Below are 17,108 nucleotides of genomic sequence, written 5' to 3' on the forward strand. Positions count from 1 at the left end.
TTTGCACCAGTTTGCAGATTTTTTTTGTCAGAGGACAACAGCAAAAGCCTATTCTGTGTTTTATTCCCCTTTAGAAATAACAGATGAAACCACTGCCTGCATTTGATTACTATACTGATTCTCAGAAATTGTGAGAAAACCATGACAGGGAGTGAATGTACCAAAATGTACAGTATGTTTAAAATTATTTAATTAAAAGTAACTTAGATAACATTATATGGTGGTCGGGTAGAGAGGAAAAGTGATGCACCGTTTTAATTTGGAAGGTGTCTTTCTGCTAATTCTTTGGGTTTACTGTTTATTTGCGGATCAGTTATACAGTGAACAAAAATATAAATGCAACATGTAAAGTGTTGGTCCCATGTTTCATGAGCTGAAATAAAATATCCAGAAATATTCCATATGCACAAAAAAAATATTTATCTCAAATTTTGTGCACAAATTTGTTTACATCCCTGTTAGTGAGCTTTTCTCTTTTGCCAAGATAATCCATCCACCTGACAGGTGTGGCATATCAAGAAGCTGATTAAACAGCATGATCATTACACAGGTGCACCTTGTGCTGGAAAAATAAAACACCACTCTAAAATATGCAGCTTTATCACACAAGACTTTGCCACAGATGTCTCAAGTTTTGAGGGAGCGTGCAATTGGCATACTGACTGCAGGGATGTCCACCAGAGCTGTTGCCAGAGAATTTAATGTTAATTTCTCTACCGCCTCCGTCATTTTAGAGAATTTGGAAGTACATCCAACCAGCCTCATGAGATCCTGAGGACCATCATTTCTTTTTATGGTGTCTGTAACCAACAGATGCATATCTGTATTCCCAGTCATGTGAAATCCATATATTAGGGCCCAATTTGTAAGTCGCTCTGGATAAGAGCGTCTGCTAAATGACTTAAATGTAATGTTAAATGTAATGAATTTATTTCAAATGACTGAATTCATCAATGACCTGTAACTCAGTAACATCTTGAAATTGTTGCATGTTGCGTTTATATTTTTGTTCAGTATATGTATTGCTCTCAATACACACGGATTATGGTGCAATCAAGACAACTCTGAACTCCCCAAAAATACGAGGTCAAATCATGACGTCAGTGATCTTCAGGCCTGAAAGTCGGAGCTCTAGAAAGATGGTGCTTTCAAGACAAACGGGAACTCGGGAAAAAACGACGTCAAATCATGACGTTGGTGAGCTTCAGGCGGCAGGCCGGAAAGCCGGAGTTGGACGACCGTTTTTCGAGTTCCCAGTTGCGTTGAACCCACTGAAGTCAGAGATTTCCGAGTTCCCAATTGTTTGAACGTGCTATTACACTCTTTGGTATGATGCTGATCCTAGATCTGGGCTTATAGACAACTTCGCTTAGAAAGCGCTACTTCCTGACAAACCAATCAGCTGACACACTCATGACAGACAGGTTTCGGGTCATGTCTAGAAGGGATGCCGCGAATGTCAACGTGACGTCAAAATGTGCATATAACCCTAACTATTTTCCAAGCCTTAACCTAATTATCCTAGCCTGCTACGTTAATTGCCCTAAACTGCTATGAATAGTCACTTCTGACATTAGCGGCATTAATCAAAACCTAGGTTTCGCGCGTGCGCTTTCGCCTGTCAGGAATATGGCAGCATCCTAAGCATTGGGAGCGCAATTTAACAGCAACATCATCGGCTTGGCAAAGCAGAAACACAACAGCCACGCAACTTAGAGGGTCGGGGGTTGAGGTTCGGAAAATAATCAAATCTGGTCGCGAACAAACAGGTAAATTAATCTGCGACTGCACCTCCATGTAAATTACACAGCACCCTTGCTAAGCTAGCTAGCATGGCTAACCTACTGTATGCAGCTTGCTAGCTTCCCTCTTTGGTGAAAAGCACATCCAGTTGAAGTGTGTGTTGATAAAAATAATAACACTGCGACAGTTGTAGGCGTCGCTTGTCATGAGATATTTACAATGTGCATCACTGAATTGGCCATTTCGGCTTCCGTCTTTCCTCGGTCTTGTCTCTATCTGTATCCTCTCAACTTGGCCAGCTAGAGCTGCACTTGAATGTGGCCCTACTAGCCTTTAGCTTGCTAACGTTACCAAAGCAAAGACAAATACACCGCGGCTGGCAAACGGGGTGTGGTTAAAGTGAGTCTGCAGTTATTTATCAAATCTGACACCCATATATAGATTATCTTTCACTGTGTCTACGAAAGCATCTAACTCGTTTTTCTAACGGAAGTTAGAAAGCATCTAACTCGTTTTTCTAACGGAAGTTAGTTGTGTCAACGTTTAGCATATCTCTACGTTAGTTTAACTTAGATCCATGTACTTTGGATATCTTACATCGAGATGTAACGTTATATCGTAGAGTTGAGAGAACTCAGCTACGTCTAGCAAGGTGTTTGTTGAGCCTTGTTTTGGTCGTGACCTGTGTGATATGTACTATGAAATCATGTAGTAATCAAACATTGAATTTGATAGCAGCGTCTACATTCTCAGGCTGACCTCACTTGGTTGTGGCTGTCATGCATTGTTTTTTTGTACTTCTAGCTACTACATTATTTTGCTACTGCGTTTTCATTAACGTTATGTGTAGGTGATTTTGCGTCCTAGTAAGTTAGTGGCAACAATGAATGTGGGGAACAATATTTGTCTATCAAATTTGTTGTAGACCAAAAGAAGGTTAGCTCCATCCACCCTTTATCCAAGATTAAAGTCACCTTTTAAAGGTAGCCTTGTCGTGATTCTCACTAGCACCATTTTCAGTAAATCAGACACATAAGCCTATATCCACAACAAAGGCTGAGATCCATTAGGCCTAGTCATTGATTGCATGGATGCTATGCAACTGTGGTGAACAAGGATCACAATACCCTTTTCCCTAAAGTTAACAGTTGCAGCATAATTCCCAACTGATAGTATTGAAAGGGCCCCAGTGGAAATGTTGAGGCACATAGTTCTCACACCTCAAGTGTGTAAAGCCAGGCTTTTCTTCCTCGGTAACAGTGTTATTATGTTAGCTATCATCAGTTATTTATATGCATGTATTTCCCCCTTTGATGATCTGGACTTATCTGAGAATTCCCCCCAAAGTTCAAGGTTTCTAACTGTTTCATGTGCCATCCAGAGAAGCTCTGTTTGTACGATACATCTAGCAAGTGATGATCAATACATGGGGAGAAGTTTGTTGTCACACCAGGCTCCTGGCTTGCTGACTGTGTTCCTCTCAGACAAAAACAATTCAAAGTTGTAAGATTTGACTCTTTATTCCCATAACTGTTACATCATTTGTTAAATCTGCAGCATTTGCATTCAATCTTGTGCAGAACTCCAATAATTTTGTGTTATTGCACATTCAAATGTCACATGAAGGCAGGTTCCACAGTCACCCAGCGTTCAGAGAGGCTCTGCGGAGTCAGCACTGTGCACTCACTGCTTGGAAAAACCATACACTGCCTCACAGGTCGTATGAGGCAGCGTACGATCCACTTGCTGCTCTGCCTTGTTGATTTTTGTTTGTATCCTCCCTTGGTAAATTGAAGTACTATTTTCTTTTGGGATGGAAAATAATACTTTCAGTGTAAACATAAACGACTGATCAGATATAAAGTATGTTGAAAATATATTCATTGCAACACCCACCACCAAAGCCCCTTTTTGATCCAGAAAAATATGGTATTACCGAATGTGCACACAAGGGGGCGCTATATCTATCACACAAGTATGTGAACACCCCTTCAAATTAGTGGATTCGGCTATTTCAGCCACACAGTTGCTGACAGGTGTATAAAATCGAGCACACAGCCATGCAATCTCCATAAACAAGCATCGACAGTAGAATGGCCTTACTGAAGAGCTTGTGACTTTTAACGTGGCACCGTGCCAATAAGTCTTTCTGCTAGAGCTGCACCGGTCAACTGTAAGTGTTGTTATTGTGAAGTGTTAATGTCTAGGAGAAACAATGGCTCAGCCACGAAGTGGTAGGCAACACAAGCTCACAGAATGGGACCGTCAAGTGCTGAAGCACGTAGCGTGTAAAAAGCGTCTGTCCTCGGTTGCAACACTCAAAACAGAGTTCCAAACTCCCTCTGGAAGCAACGTCAGCATAGGAACTGTTTGTCGGGAGCTTCATGAAATAGGTTTCCATGGCAGAGCAGCCGCACACAAGCCTAAGATCACCATGCGCAATGCCAAGAATCGGCTTGAGTGGTGTAAAGCTCGCTGCCATTGGACTCTGGATCAGTGGAAACGCATTCTCTGGAGTGATAAATCACGCTTCACCATCTGGCAATCTGACGGACAAATCTGGGTTTGGTGGATTCCAATAGAACGCTACCTGCCCCAATGCGTAGTGCCAACTGTAAAGTTTGGTGCAGGAGAAATAATGGTCTGGGGCTGTTTTTCATGGTTTGGGCTAGGCCCCTTAGTTCCAGTGAAGGGAAATCTTAACGCTACAGGATACAATGACATTCTAGACGATTCTGTGCTTCCAACTTTGTGGCAACAGTTTGGGGAAGGACCTATCCTGTTTCAGCATGACAATGCCCCCGTGCTGAAAGGGAGGTCCATACAGAAATGGTTTGGGATGAATAGGAACGCCGACTACGAGCCAGGCCTAATCGCCCAACATCAGTGCCTAACTTCACTAATGCTCTTGTGGCTGAATGGAAGCAAGTCCCCGCAGCAATGTTCCAACATCTAATGGAAAGCCTTCCCAGAGGAGAGAAGGCTGTTATAGCAGCAAAGTGGGGACCAACTTCATATTAATGCCCATGATTTTGGAATGAGATGTTCGATGAGCAGTTGTCCATATACTTTTGACACATACTTTCTCGCTCTCTCTAGGAGGGGATTGAATGTCTGCTGTAACCATGAAGCTTGATCTTGACATCTAGCCACTTAGCTAGTAAGTTAGTAAACCAAATTCATAGATGGAGCCCTGAGCTGGATATCATTTATTTGACACATCTTAGATTTCTTATAGTTCTAAGCAGTGGCGTAGCCCGCAGTCCCCGTGAGGGTATATGGTGTAAATGGTATATCGCCCAAGCTTAATCCACAGGAAAAGCTGGGAAGGGCTGTCACATGACCACATCCAGGAATCTGTGCTGGCTTTTTATACCCCTCATCACGGTTACAGAATTAAACTGCATGGCCTTTGAGAGGAGTGCAGAGCACGTGGTAACCTCTATGCCCATTGCAAACGTCGGTCCCTATTGTTAAATGCCACCTGTGTGCGCTTGATTAAATTCATTAGGGGGAAGGGTTTGATGCATATAAAAATGATGTGCTCAGATTCAGAAATGTTCCTTTTAGCTTAGATGGTTTTAACTCTGGTTCTCTTTCAGAGGAAGATTGATGACTGACTTCAGGATTAGTCAGCTAGCTCCTGTTTGATTTGTTACAGTATGTGTTAGTGGGGATTCAGTGAAGAGCACCCATCATATACGTTGCCTTGGAACTTTGTATGATACACTTCTCCTCTGTGATTTAATCTTACCATTGAAGAAGAATTCAACTTCTCTCTTGGGGGCAAACTGGACTTATTTCGCTGCCCCTTGCTGCAGACTGACATGGAGAGGAAGGAAAAGAGCAGTCATTTATTTCCAGGATGATCTGGGCAGAGGGCTGACACAGGTTCCCTCTAACACTGACAGCGCAGCAGCCAAGAGAGAGAGGTTACTACTGCTCTCTGGGCACAATTTACTACTAGTCTACTGCTACTGTCTCACTACTATTTGTTTGTCTCTGTCTGTTTGCTAGTTACTACTAGTTGCTGGTTTTTATCTAGTGACTTTCTGTGATTTTGGTGGTGTGCGCATGATAGCTTAGTTACAATCCACATAGGTCTAGTATTCTCAACACAAGTACTGAAGTATATATTTTTAGCTGAATCTTTTGTAGAATTTTCACCCATTTTTAGTCATACAAAATCGTATGTTCTCTACTCCAACAATTAATCCACAGATAACATGGGAAACCTAGTTAGTTTTCTTTGATTAATCGCTCATCTTTCAATCACCCACGTGGGTTAGTATGCTTGAGAGAACCAATTAGCGGCACTTTCAGCGCGTCAAGCGTCTCAAATAGAACCAAGTTCTTTTTTAGAACCTGACTGCGCAGAAGTCCGTTGACGTGCACGAGCGGTTAGGATGAAATTATTGAATAACATGCATGTGTACATTTATTTTTGCAACACTCGTGCATGCAATGTGGCCATTCTGGTCATGGTGTCAGGCTTCATTGTTTTGTAAAGATGACCAACACATTCTGTTTGTATGCTGATCTGATTGGCTCAAAGGCTGCTTTTTGTTTGTTTGTTGCTGTGACTGCTGTTGAGACACTCTCTGACTGATAGATACTGTCACCTCTGTCTGTTGTTTCAATTTGACTCACTTCACTGCTCTGACCTCTATGTACTCATTGAAGTGACACTAAAGCAAGACTGTAAAAAGCCTATTTCATCATCCCTTTGTGTCTGTCTCCCTTGACCTTGTTCTCCTGTTATTGCAGGTCTTGCCAAAAGATGAATGTCATCAAAGACAACAAAGACTTGGCCTGTTTCTACACCACCAAACACTCCTGGAGGGGAAAGTAAGAGGCGCACCTCATATTCTAACGTTCCTTTCCATGATAGGATTTAATTGGTTGAATGACAGTTTTCTCTGTCCTTGGCGCTGGTCTGCTAGGCTGAGTTAGGTACTTACTCCATGTGCTGTAACTACTACTGCACCAGTCTAGCACCACAACTATAAATGTAACAATTTCAAACATTTTACAGTTCATATAAGGAAACCAGACAATTGCAAAAAATTAATTAGGCCCTAATCTATGGATTTCACATGACTGAGAATACAGATATGTTGGTCACAGATACCTGTGACCAACATATGTAATGTATGTATAAAATGTATGGGCGTGGATCAGAAAACCAGTCAGTATCTGGTGTGACCACCATTTCCCTCATCTCCTTCACATAGATTTGATCAGGCTGTTGATTGTGGCCTGTGGAATGTTGTCCCACTCCTCTTCAGTGGCTGGATATTGGTGGGAACTGGAACATGCTGTCGATCCAGAGCATCCCAAAAATGCTCAATGGGTGACATGTCTGGTGAGTATGCAGGACATGGAAGAACTGGGACATGTTCAGCTTCCATGAACTGTGTACAGATCCTTGTGACATGGGGCCTTGTATTATCATGCTGAAACATGAGGTGATGGCGGCGGATAAATGGCACGACAATGGGCCTCAGGATCTCGTCACGGTATCTCTGTGCATTCAAATTGCCATTGATAAAAATGCAATCGTGCTCGTTGTCCATAGCTTATGCCTGCCTATACCATAACCCCAACGCCACCATGGGGCATTCTGTTCACAACGTTGACATCGGCAAACCGCTCGCCCCCACGACGCCATACGCCCGGGACAAACATTTTCAAATGTTTTTATTTCACCTCATGAAACATGGGACCAACACTTTACATGTTGCGTTTTATATTTCTGTTCAGTATATATGCATATCTGCTCTGTGAATGGCATTATCATGCTGTGAAAGATGACCTGAACATGAAGACCTAGGCTAAGCCAGGTACACTCTACCATTCCACACTGAGCCTAGTTGTAGGCCTAGCTATCAGGCAGCAGCAGAACAGACACACTATCAACACCAGAGCAAAGGGAAAGCACTGAAATCCCTGACTCGGTTCTTCCATTGTGTTTGCGTTTCCTTATCTTCAATGGGGAGAGACAAGGTGTAAGTAAATCACTACTGTCAGATTCTTGCTATCCGGAATACATGCCACTGAAATCCCAATACCTATATAGTGCTGGTTAGACGGATTACTCGTGATCTATGACATCACCTTTTTAACTCTAAGTAGGGCTGGACGATATGACCAAAATATCATATCACAATATTTTCCAATTTTTTTTTACAATATTTTGTGGTTTTTGAATAATAAAAGTTCTAAATATGCTTTGAGTAGTTCATGACCCTAGGGTGGCAACAAATTAATTATAAGTGATTTCAATGGGGCTTTCTCCATTCTGATTGTTTTATGCTTTTCAATCTAACCCCCTAAAAATGCAGCATTTTCGTCAATTTCTGCATTTCCTGCACTCATTTGTTATAATTTTCACACTGCAGCTGAATACAGCTGAATGGTAGCAATGAGTTCATGAATCAATGGCTTCTTCTATACCTTAGAAAGGGCAAACAAATGTTACTAAACAAACTGTTCCCTTCCTGTTTCTCTGGTAGGCTTCAATAGAAGTGATACCTGAGGCATTGGGCATTAGACAACAGGATCACATTACCGATACATGCTTCCTAAATGGCTTTGTCCTATTAAGACAGCCATTGACTGAGGTAACTATAGCAGCCGTGCTAAAGAGTAGATTAGCTATGGCCACAGGAAGGGGAGGGTTGAGGGCTGCTTCCTGCTAATGCCTCGTGATGTGTCCTGCAGGGACCTGGGGTGATGTGTTTGGAGTGGGAGGCCAAGAAAGAAGGGTTTGGTTTATTACCTAATGTTTCTCCTCTTCGCTCCCTGTGGAGCATATGGCCGAAACAAGGTCCCTTGCGGCTTTCTCAGCTGCACCCTACTACCAGTCAAAAGTTTCCGAACACCTACTCATTCAAGGGCTTTTCTTTATTTATACTATTTTGTACATTGTAGAATAATAGTGAAGACATCAAAACTATGAAATAACACACATGGAATCATGTAGTAACCAAACGTGTTTATATTTGAGATTCTTCACATAGCCACCCTTTGCCTTGAAGACTGCCAAGAGTGTGCAAAGCTTTCTCTCAACCAGCTTCACCTGGAATTATTTTCCAACAGTCTTGAAGGAGTTCCAACATATGCTGAGCACTTGTTGGCTGATTACACAGCCTGATGGTGCGTTTTGTCATTGTCCTGTTGAAAAACAAATGATAGTCCTACTAAGCCCAAACCAGATGGGATGGCGTGTCGCTGCAGAATGCTGTGGTAGCCATGCTGGTTAATTGTTTACATACACTAAGTTGACTGTGCCTTTAAACAGCTTGGAAAATTCCAGAAAATGTTGTCATGGCTTTAGAAGCTTCTGATAGGCTAATTGACATCATTTGAGTCAATAGAAGGTGTACCTGTGGACGTATTTCAAGGCCTACCGTCAAACTCAGTGCCTCTTTGCTTGACATCAAGAGAAAATCAAAAGAAATCAGCCAAGACCTCAGAAAAAGAATTGTAGACCTCCACAAGTCTGTTTCATACTTGGGAGCAATTTCATCTGTACAAACAATAGTACGCAAGTATAAACACCACGGGACCACGCAGCCGTCATACCGCTCAGAAAGGAGACGCCTTCTGTCTCCTAGAGATTAATCTGCTTTGCGAAAAGTGCAAATCAATCCCAGAACAACAGCAAAGGACCTTGTGAAGATGCTGGTAGGAGATGGGTACAAAAGTAAAACAAGTCCTATATCGACATAACCTGAAAGGCCGCTCAGCAAGGAAGAAGCCACTGCTCTAAAATCTCCATTTAAAAAAAAACAGACTACGGTTAGCAACTGCACATGGGGATAAAATTTGTACTTTTTGGAGAAATGTCCTCTGGTCTGATGAAACAAAAATAGAACTGTTTGGCCATAATGACCATCGATATGTTTGGAGGAAAAAGGGTGAGGCTTGTAAGCCAAAGAACACCATCCCAACCGTGAAGCATGGGGGTGGCAGCATCATGTTGTGGGGGTGCTTTTCTGCAGGAGGGACTGGTGCACTTCACAAAATAGATGGCATCATGAGGGAGGAAAATTGTGGATATATTGAAGCAACATCTCAAGACATCAGTCAGGAAGTTAAAGCTTGGTCGCAAATGAGGCTTCCAAATGGACAATGACCCCAAGCAGACTTCCAAAGTTGTGGCAAAATGGCTTAAGGACAACAAAGTCAAGGTATTGGAGTGGCCATCACAAAGCCCTGACCAAAATCCTATAGAACATTTCTGGGCAGAACTGAAAAAGCGTGTGTGAGCAAGGAGACCTACAAACCTGACTCAGTTACACCAGCTCTGTCAGGAGGAATGGGCTAAAATTCACCCAACTTATTGTGGGAAGCTTGTGGAAGGCTACCTGAAACGTTTGACCCAAGGTAAACAATTTAAAGGCATTGCTACCAAATACTAATTGAGTGTATGTTACCTTCTGACCCACTGGGAATGTGATGAAAGTAATCAAAGCTGAAATAAATAATTCTCTCAACTATTATTCAGACATTTCACATTCTTAAAATAAATTTAAAAAATAGATTTCCCCCCCCTTCTGTTTTGAAATTTGAAAATGTACTGACCAAAGCGGGCCAGCCATATGAAGGCTTGATTAACTGGCCAGGTGAGCTCGGCAGCCCTGAATGTCGAGCTGTGATTTGTCCGTTTCCGTTTTGAGGGCTATTGGATTTGCCTAGCATTAGCATGTTGGCTAAATGTTTGGCGTGTTGCACATTGCTACATCTAGCCTAATGATTTGGATTAGTTTAGGCTTGATTTTTACCATTAGAGATGTTTGTGTTTGAGCTGCACAAGAGAGGCAGTTGTACCAAGCTTTCCAGTAGACTCAAGAAGGAAGTTACGTAATGTGATGCGTTAGTCTGAAATCTGAGACTGGTAAAGGAAAGCAAAACCCCAAAGTTTGCACAGTGCGGTGGAGTGATGACTATGACAGGTAGCCTATAGATCAATGAAGATGTAGTCAGTTTCTCACAGGCTTTTCTGCTGGGTAAATTCATTTGAATTCAATCACTTTTTGACAGCATCGCTTTAGATTTGAACGAAACCTTCGATACATATTTGCCCATTGTATAAGTGTCTTTTTTGACCCGAATACCTAAATATTCAAGAGATACCCCACCATAACATGAGACATCCACGTTTTTCTCACTTGAAAAGATAAATGTTTGAAATTTGATATAATTTAAAAGCTTACTAACAGGGTTGTCAAACATTGTATAGTTTCTGGAAAACTTTTCAGCTTTAATGTCAATTATCAAAAGCACACGCTAACTCAGATCTTTTTCATATTCGCATATGCTGTAGCTTAGACCCTATTTTACATCATCTAAGGTTTTTATTTTGTGCCTGCCATCTGACACAACATGCTCTTGCGTACAGGGTGGGTGTCATGTTTTAGCTGTGTTTTTTTGTTTTGTTTTAGTCTTTATAAAATGTATACATCTTACAGATACACACAAACAATGTCTACATCTCACCTGCCCAGACCCGCATGCTCACTCCCCCATCCCTAGTGCCTGCATTATTGTTTGCCACTTGTATCAATACATTTTTCTCGGTCGCCCATGCTATTTCAATAATAAATCATTTGATTTTTACATTGTGTTAATGATGGCGGATTGATTGATTTAGGTTTTTCGAGAAGAGAATCGTCCAGCCCATTGGGTATCTCACTACACTCCCATATGCCATGTCTTGAATTAGGGATGGGCGATATGGCCAAAATCTCATATCCCGATAGGTCATTTCATATCACGATATAGCACATAGCACGATGGCCACATGTTTTTTATTTATTTATTTTTATTTTACCGTTATTTTACCAGGTAAGTTGAATGAGAACACGTTCTCATTTGCAGCAACGACCTGGGGAATAGTTACAGGGGAGAGGAGGGGGATGAATGAGCCAATTGTACACTGGGGATTATTAGGTGACCGTGATGGTTGAGGGCCAGATTGGGAATTTAGCCAGGACACCGGGGTTAACACCCCTACTCTTACGATAAGTGCCATGGGATCTTTAATGACCTCAGAGAGTCAGGACACCCGTTTAACGTCCCATCCGAAAGACGGCACCCTACACAGAGCAGTGTCCCCAATCACTGCCCTGGGGCATTGGGATCTTTTGTTTAGACCAGAGGAAAGAGTGCCTCCTACTGGCCCTCCAACACCACTTCCAGCAGCACCTGGTCTCCCATCCAGGGACTGACCAGGACCAACCCTGCTTAGCTTCAGAAGCAAGCCAGCAGTGGTATGCAGGGTGGTATGCGAAGCCCAATTTATTATTTTTTTTATTACATTTTGAATTCTACTCAACAAATAAAAGGTACTTACTCATATTTTATTATTTCTCCTTTTATTTAGAATATTTTTGCACATTTTCAATTAAGCATTTAGCAAAATATCAAATAATTTATAACATCTAAAAATTTAAATAGAGAACTCTTCAAATATAGTTGCAAACAAAATAAATATAGGCCTAAAAAATATATATAAACCGAACTCAGCAAAAATAACGAACGTCCTCTCACTGTCAACTGTGTTTCTTTTCAGCAAACTTAACGTGTAAATATTTGTATGAACATAAGATTCAACAACTGAGACATAAACTGAACAAGTGCCACAGACATGTGACTAACAGAAATTGAAATATGTGTCCCTGAACAAAGGGGGGGTCAAAATCAAAAGTAACAGTCAGTATCAGGTGTGGCCACCAGCTGCATTAAGTACTGCAGTGCATCTCTTCATGGACTGCACCAGATTTGCCAGTTCTTGCTGTGAGATGTTAACCCACTCTTCCACCAAGGCACCTGCAAGTTCTCGGACATTTCTGCCGGGAATAGCCTTAGCCCTCACCCTCCGATCCAACAGGTTCCAGACGTGCTCAATGGGATTGAGATCCGGGCTCTTCGCTGGCCATGGCAGAACACTGACATTCCTGTCTTGCAGGAAATCACGCACAGAACAAGCAGTATTGCTGGTGGCATGCTGGATGTCAGGATGAGCCTGCAGGAAGGGTACCACATGAGGGAGGAAGATGTCTTCCCTGTAACGCACAGCCTGCACTGCACTGACAACAAGCTCAGTCCGATGATGCTGTGACACACCGCCCCAGACCATGACGGACCCTCCAAATCGATCCCGCTCCAGAGTACAGGCCTCGGGTGTAACGCTCATTCCTTCGACAATAAACACGAATCCGACCATCACCCCTGGTGAGACAAAACCGCGACTCGTCAGTGAAGAGCGCTTTTTGCCAGTCCTGTTTAGTCCAGCGACGGTGGGTTTGTGCCCATAGGCGATGTTGTTGCCTGTGGTGTTTATTTCACCTTTATTTAACCAGGTAGGCAAGTTGAACAAGTTCTCATTTACAATTGTGACCTGGCCAAGATAAAGCAAAGCAGTTCGACACATACAACAACACAGTTACACATGGAGTAAAACAAACATACAGTCAATAATACAGTAGAAAAATAAGTCTATATACAATGTGAGGTGAGAAGGGAGGTGAAGGCAAAAAAAAGGCCATGGTGGCGAAGTAAATACAATATAGCAAGTAAAACACTGGAATGGTTGATTTGCAGTGGAAGAATGTGCAAAGGAGAGAAATAATGGGGTGCAAGGGAGCTAAATAAATAAATAAATAAATGCAGTAGGGAAAGAGGTAGTCTATCGTCACACGATATATATCGTCATATCGCCCAGCCCTATCTTGAATTATGCAGACCGACGGATTAAAAGTAATTTGACATTGTAATACTTCTGACTTTCTAGCTCTGCCCACAACTTCCGGACTTCATAGCATTCCCAGAAAGCATGAATTATTTAGTCATTATTAGTTTTATACTTGAGACATTACTCTGCCGTTGTGCTGTAGAATTTGTGAATTTTGTCTCTTGTATAATACATTTTATACATTCATTTATACTGGATTAAGTGTACATTTTCTTTAACTGTAATTTTGTCAGTTACACTCCAACTTCCCCCTTGTGCCAGTATCAGTTATTTTTAATTCTTAGTTCCAATAGTTTATATTTTTTTCTAAGAGATTGTCAGTTGGATATGCTCTGTGCAAGGTTTTGTATATCTTACCGATCATATGAACATCCTTTTCTGACTCAAATAAGATTCCCTCAAGGTTGCTCTGATATCACAATTTCAATTTGATATCTTTTAGACGTAACTTTTTTGTTGTTGAAACTATCAGTCCAAAATTACTTTTTAATTCTGTCATGGAAACATTTCAACTTTCAAATGGTACTACAAAGATGGTTCGGGGTCCACACGTCACAGAGAATGTTGACTTGACTGGGAATATCTGTTTTTAAATGATACTGTCAATCCTCCATAGAAATATAGATGATAGAATAGACATTCCAATTTAATCGGAGTTTACCGTTTTTAGATAATTGACTGTAGTTTAAATGTTTAAAAATGTAACATTTTTGTCACGTTTTTTTCCTGGAAATAACATATTTTGACAACCCTGTTTGTAAGCTTTAAAATCATATCAAACTCGACCGTTTTATCTTTTCCAGTGATGAAGACATGGATGTCGCATGGTATGGTAGATTATGCGAAATGGGTCAACTTTGAGCACCTTTATCTCCTGAAGTCACTTTCTGACCACTTCTTCTTTGGACAAACATGTATGAAAAGTTTTGTTTAAATCAAAAGTGATGCTTTCAAGAAGTGATAGAATTCAAATGGATTTACCCTGTGGTGTCCTGTGGTTAGGGCTGTAGTATGCATCGCTAACACTGCGTCTTGTGCTTTCTCTCCATATAAACTCCCTTTTAACCTTCATCTCTATTACACCCTGGTAACATCTACCATATACACACCCCCCACACTACTGCCTTCCTCCTCTGTCCCAGACAATACTGAGGAATTGTTAAGGAGGGAAGAGACAATTTGATTCAGTCAATGGAAAGACTCTTTCACTGTGTGCTTGTGTGTACATCATGTACCAAAGTCTAGCTGTCTGTAGACAATAGATTTTCCAGCTGTAGACAAAATACCCAAGTGCCTTAGTGCTTATCACTGCCTTGCTTTGCATTAGGCCTCTGTGCCTAATCTAAAATGTATGCCAAACAAAAACCACTGATTTCAAAGTTTAACGAACATTACTCCATGCACAAGGACTACTTTTAACAATTTACACACAACATTTCACAAAAACACATTTAATGGACGAACTGTGCAGATGCTAAATTTGGTAACAGAATTTTGGAAAAATCTCCTGCAGTTTGTGTCCAAGTGTTTCTTTTTTAAAATGTATTTTTTTAAATAAATAATATCTGCTCCGAATTAAGATTCAATGATGTCTGCAGAAAGAATGGGGTGTCAGCTATGACATGACACGTTGCCTTTGAAAAAATCTATTTTGGTTATTGAACTACAGTAAGTAAAGTGGATTTGCACCCAGTAACAGAATTGCGGTAACATAATTTAGTCATGTGTCCCTGGTCTATACTACACAGAAATGCATAATTATGAAATATGAACATCATTCTCTTCATGGTGATGTATCCTAAATAGATACTCAAAGGTAGAAATATGCAATATCCTCCTTTTTGTATATTTGGATATTATTCTACTCACTGACTTTTTATTTTAATGTACTCTGCCCCCAAACGGGACCAAATCTGAATCAATCATAAACGTCTGTTTCACAAGTTTGGAACGTAGAGTTGGTGTACTCAAATCTAGTGTGTACTGTACTCTACTTTTCTTTTCTGTGTACTGTGTTGTCCAAACTTGTGAACCCAACTGTGGTTTGTGATTTCCCATTGTAGTCAATTCAATTGCAGAAATCCCGTTACTGATTTGGTGACGGAATTTCGAGTTTTAATCACTTACCAATTTTGTTGATGAATTATTATCTCTAAAAACACTAATGTGTGTGTATATGTCTACCTTGTTACTTCTGAGAAATGTGAAAATATTTTCAAGATATGTGGGTTTTTGGTAATGGAATTTCAAGGCATTACATTTCTCACACTAAATATAAGAGATATTAGTTGGCAGGGGTCTTCAACATTATTGTTTTTTGATGTATTTCTAATACCTTAAGACTTTTCCTGGTTGATGTTTTCTAAGACCCTTTTCCTGTTTGACCAGAAATCAAAGCCTTTGCTTATTCCACATTTTTAGGATGGAAAATGGTTTCAAAATATGTATTAATTTCTCAAAAATATTGACTCTTGGCTTTCATTTGACACCCAATTTCATATGCTCCTATGAATTTCACATGTTGGTGCTCATGGGGCTTTTTACATGGAAATCACCCCGTGCCAATTAAATGTTCCACTGCTTCCAATAACACTCGTATGAAATGTGATAGCAGTGTCTTTATGATGATGTAAAGCACTCTCTGAGGTCATGGAGGGATTGCCTGTATGCCAACATACTGACACAACTCCAGCTCACTTTAATAATGGAAATTGATGGACATTTATCAAAAATGTGTCACTAGCCACTTTAAACAATGCCACATTAATATAATGTATATGTATATACTGTACTCTATCATCTACTGCATCTTGCCATCTTTATGTAATACATGTATCACTAGCCACTTTAAACTATGCACTTTTATGTTTACATACCCTACATTACTCATATCATATGTATATACTGTACTCGATACCATCTACTGCATCTTGCCTATGCCGTTCTGTACCATCACTCATTCATATATCTTTATGTACATATTCTTTATCCCTTTACACTTGTGTGTATAAGGTAGTAGTTGTGGAATTGTTAGGTTAGCTTACTCGTTGGTTATTACTGCATTGTCGGAACTAGAAGCACAAGCATTTCGCTACACTCGCATTAACATCTGCTAACCATGTGTATGTGACAAATAAAATTTCATTTGATTTATAATGACTGTTATTGTTGTGAGGAGTAGCATAGCCGGCCCTGCCCTCTACTTTTCATAACCTCTGACCCATGTAGGCTATGGCGATGTAGAGTTTTTCCTGACCATGTGACCTGCCCAGGAAAAAGCTTGGGGGGGCCCTAGTTACTCTGGGCCCGGGTTATAGACTATGTCAGGTCATATGGTCAGGAAAAACTGCTGGCCCTAGCTACGACAGTATGTGCTGGGCTGTTCCGTGCTTAGACTGGGCTGGGTGAGTGCCTGTATCTGTCTGGAGAGTACAGGTCACAGAGGATGAATAATTAACCAGTCGTGTGACTAGGCCCAGCCACTGAGCAGCAAGGACAAAGGCTCCATGTAGAGGGGTGCCCTCATAGCAGAGCAGGGGCCCTGCACTTAGAGCTGAGAGGGAGGGAGAGCGAGTGAGGGAGGGAGGGTGGAGTTGGCTCGGGG

The 17,108-nt window shown here is 41.1% G+C and overlaps 1 protein-coding gene across 5 annotated transcripts in view; it reads left to right on the top strand.

Annotated features, from left to right (window-relative positions):
* The first annotated feature begins 1,437 nt into the window (after positions 1-1,437).
* LOC139583791 (dnaJ homolog subfamily C member 13-like) overlaps positions 1,438-17,108 on the top strand; it is a 66,424-nt gene continuing 50,753 nt past the window's right edge. For 2 of the 5 annotated variants that reach the window (XM_071415250.1, XM_071415252.1), the window contains exons 1-2: positions 1,447-1,769; positions 6,511-6,591. In XM_071415250.1, coding sequence (XP_071271351.1) covers positions 6,524-6,591 — 68 coding nt within the window. In that variant the 5' untranslated portion in view covers positions 1,447-1,769; positions 6,511-6,523. Of the gene's footprint in view, positions 1,770-2,000; positions 2,143-6,510; positions 6,592-17,108 lie in introns of those variants that run through there. The other 3 variants (XR_011676616.1, XM_071415253.1, XM_071415251.1) reach the window with 3 other exon arrangements.

The sequence above is a fragment of the Salvelinus alpinus genome, chromosome 8, assembly GCF_045679555.1.
Source record: "Salvelinus alpinus chromosome 8, SLU_Salpinus.1, whole genome shotgun sequence".
In the NCBI taxonomy this organism is placed as follows: Eukaryota; Metazoa; Chordata; class Actinopteri; order Salmoniformes; family Salmonidae; genus Salvelinus; species Salvelinus alpinus.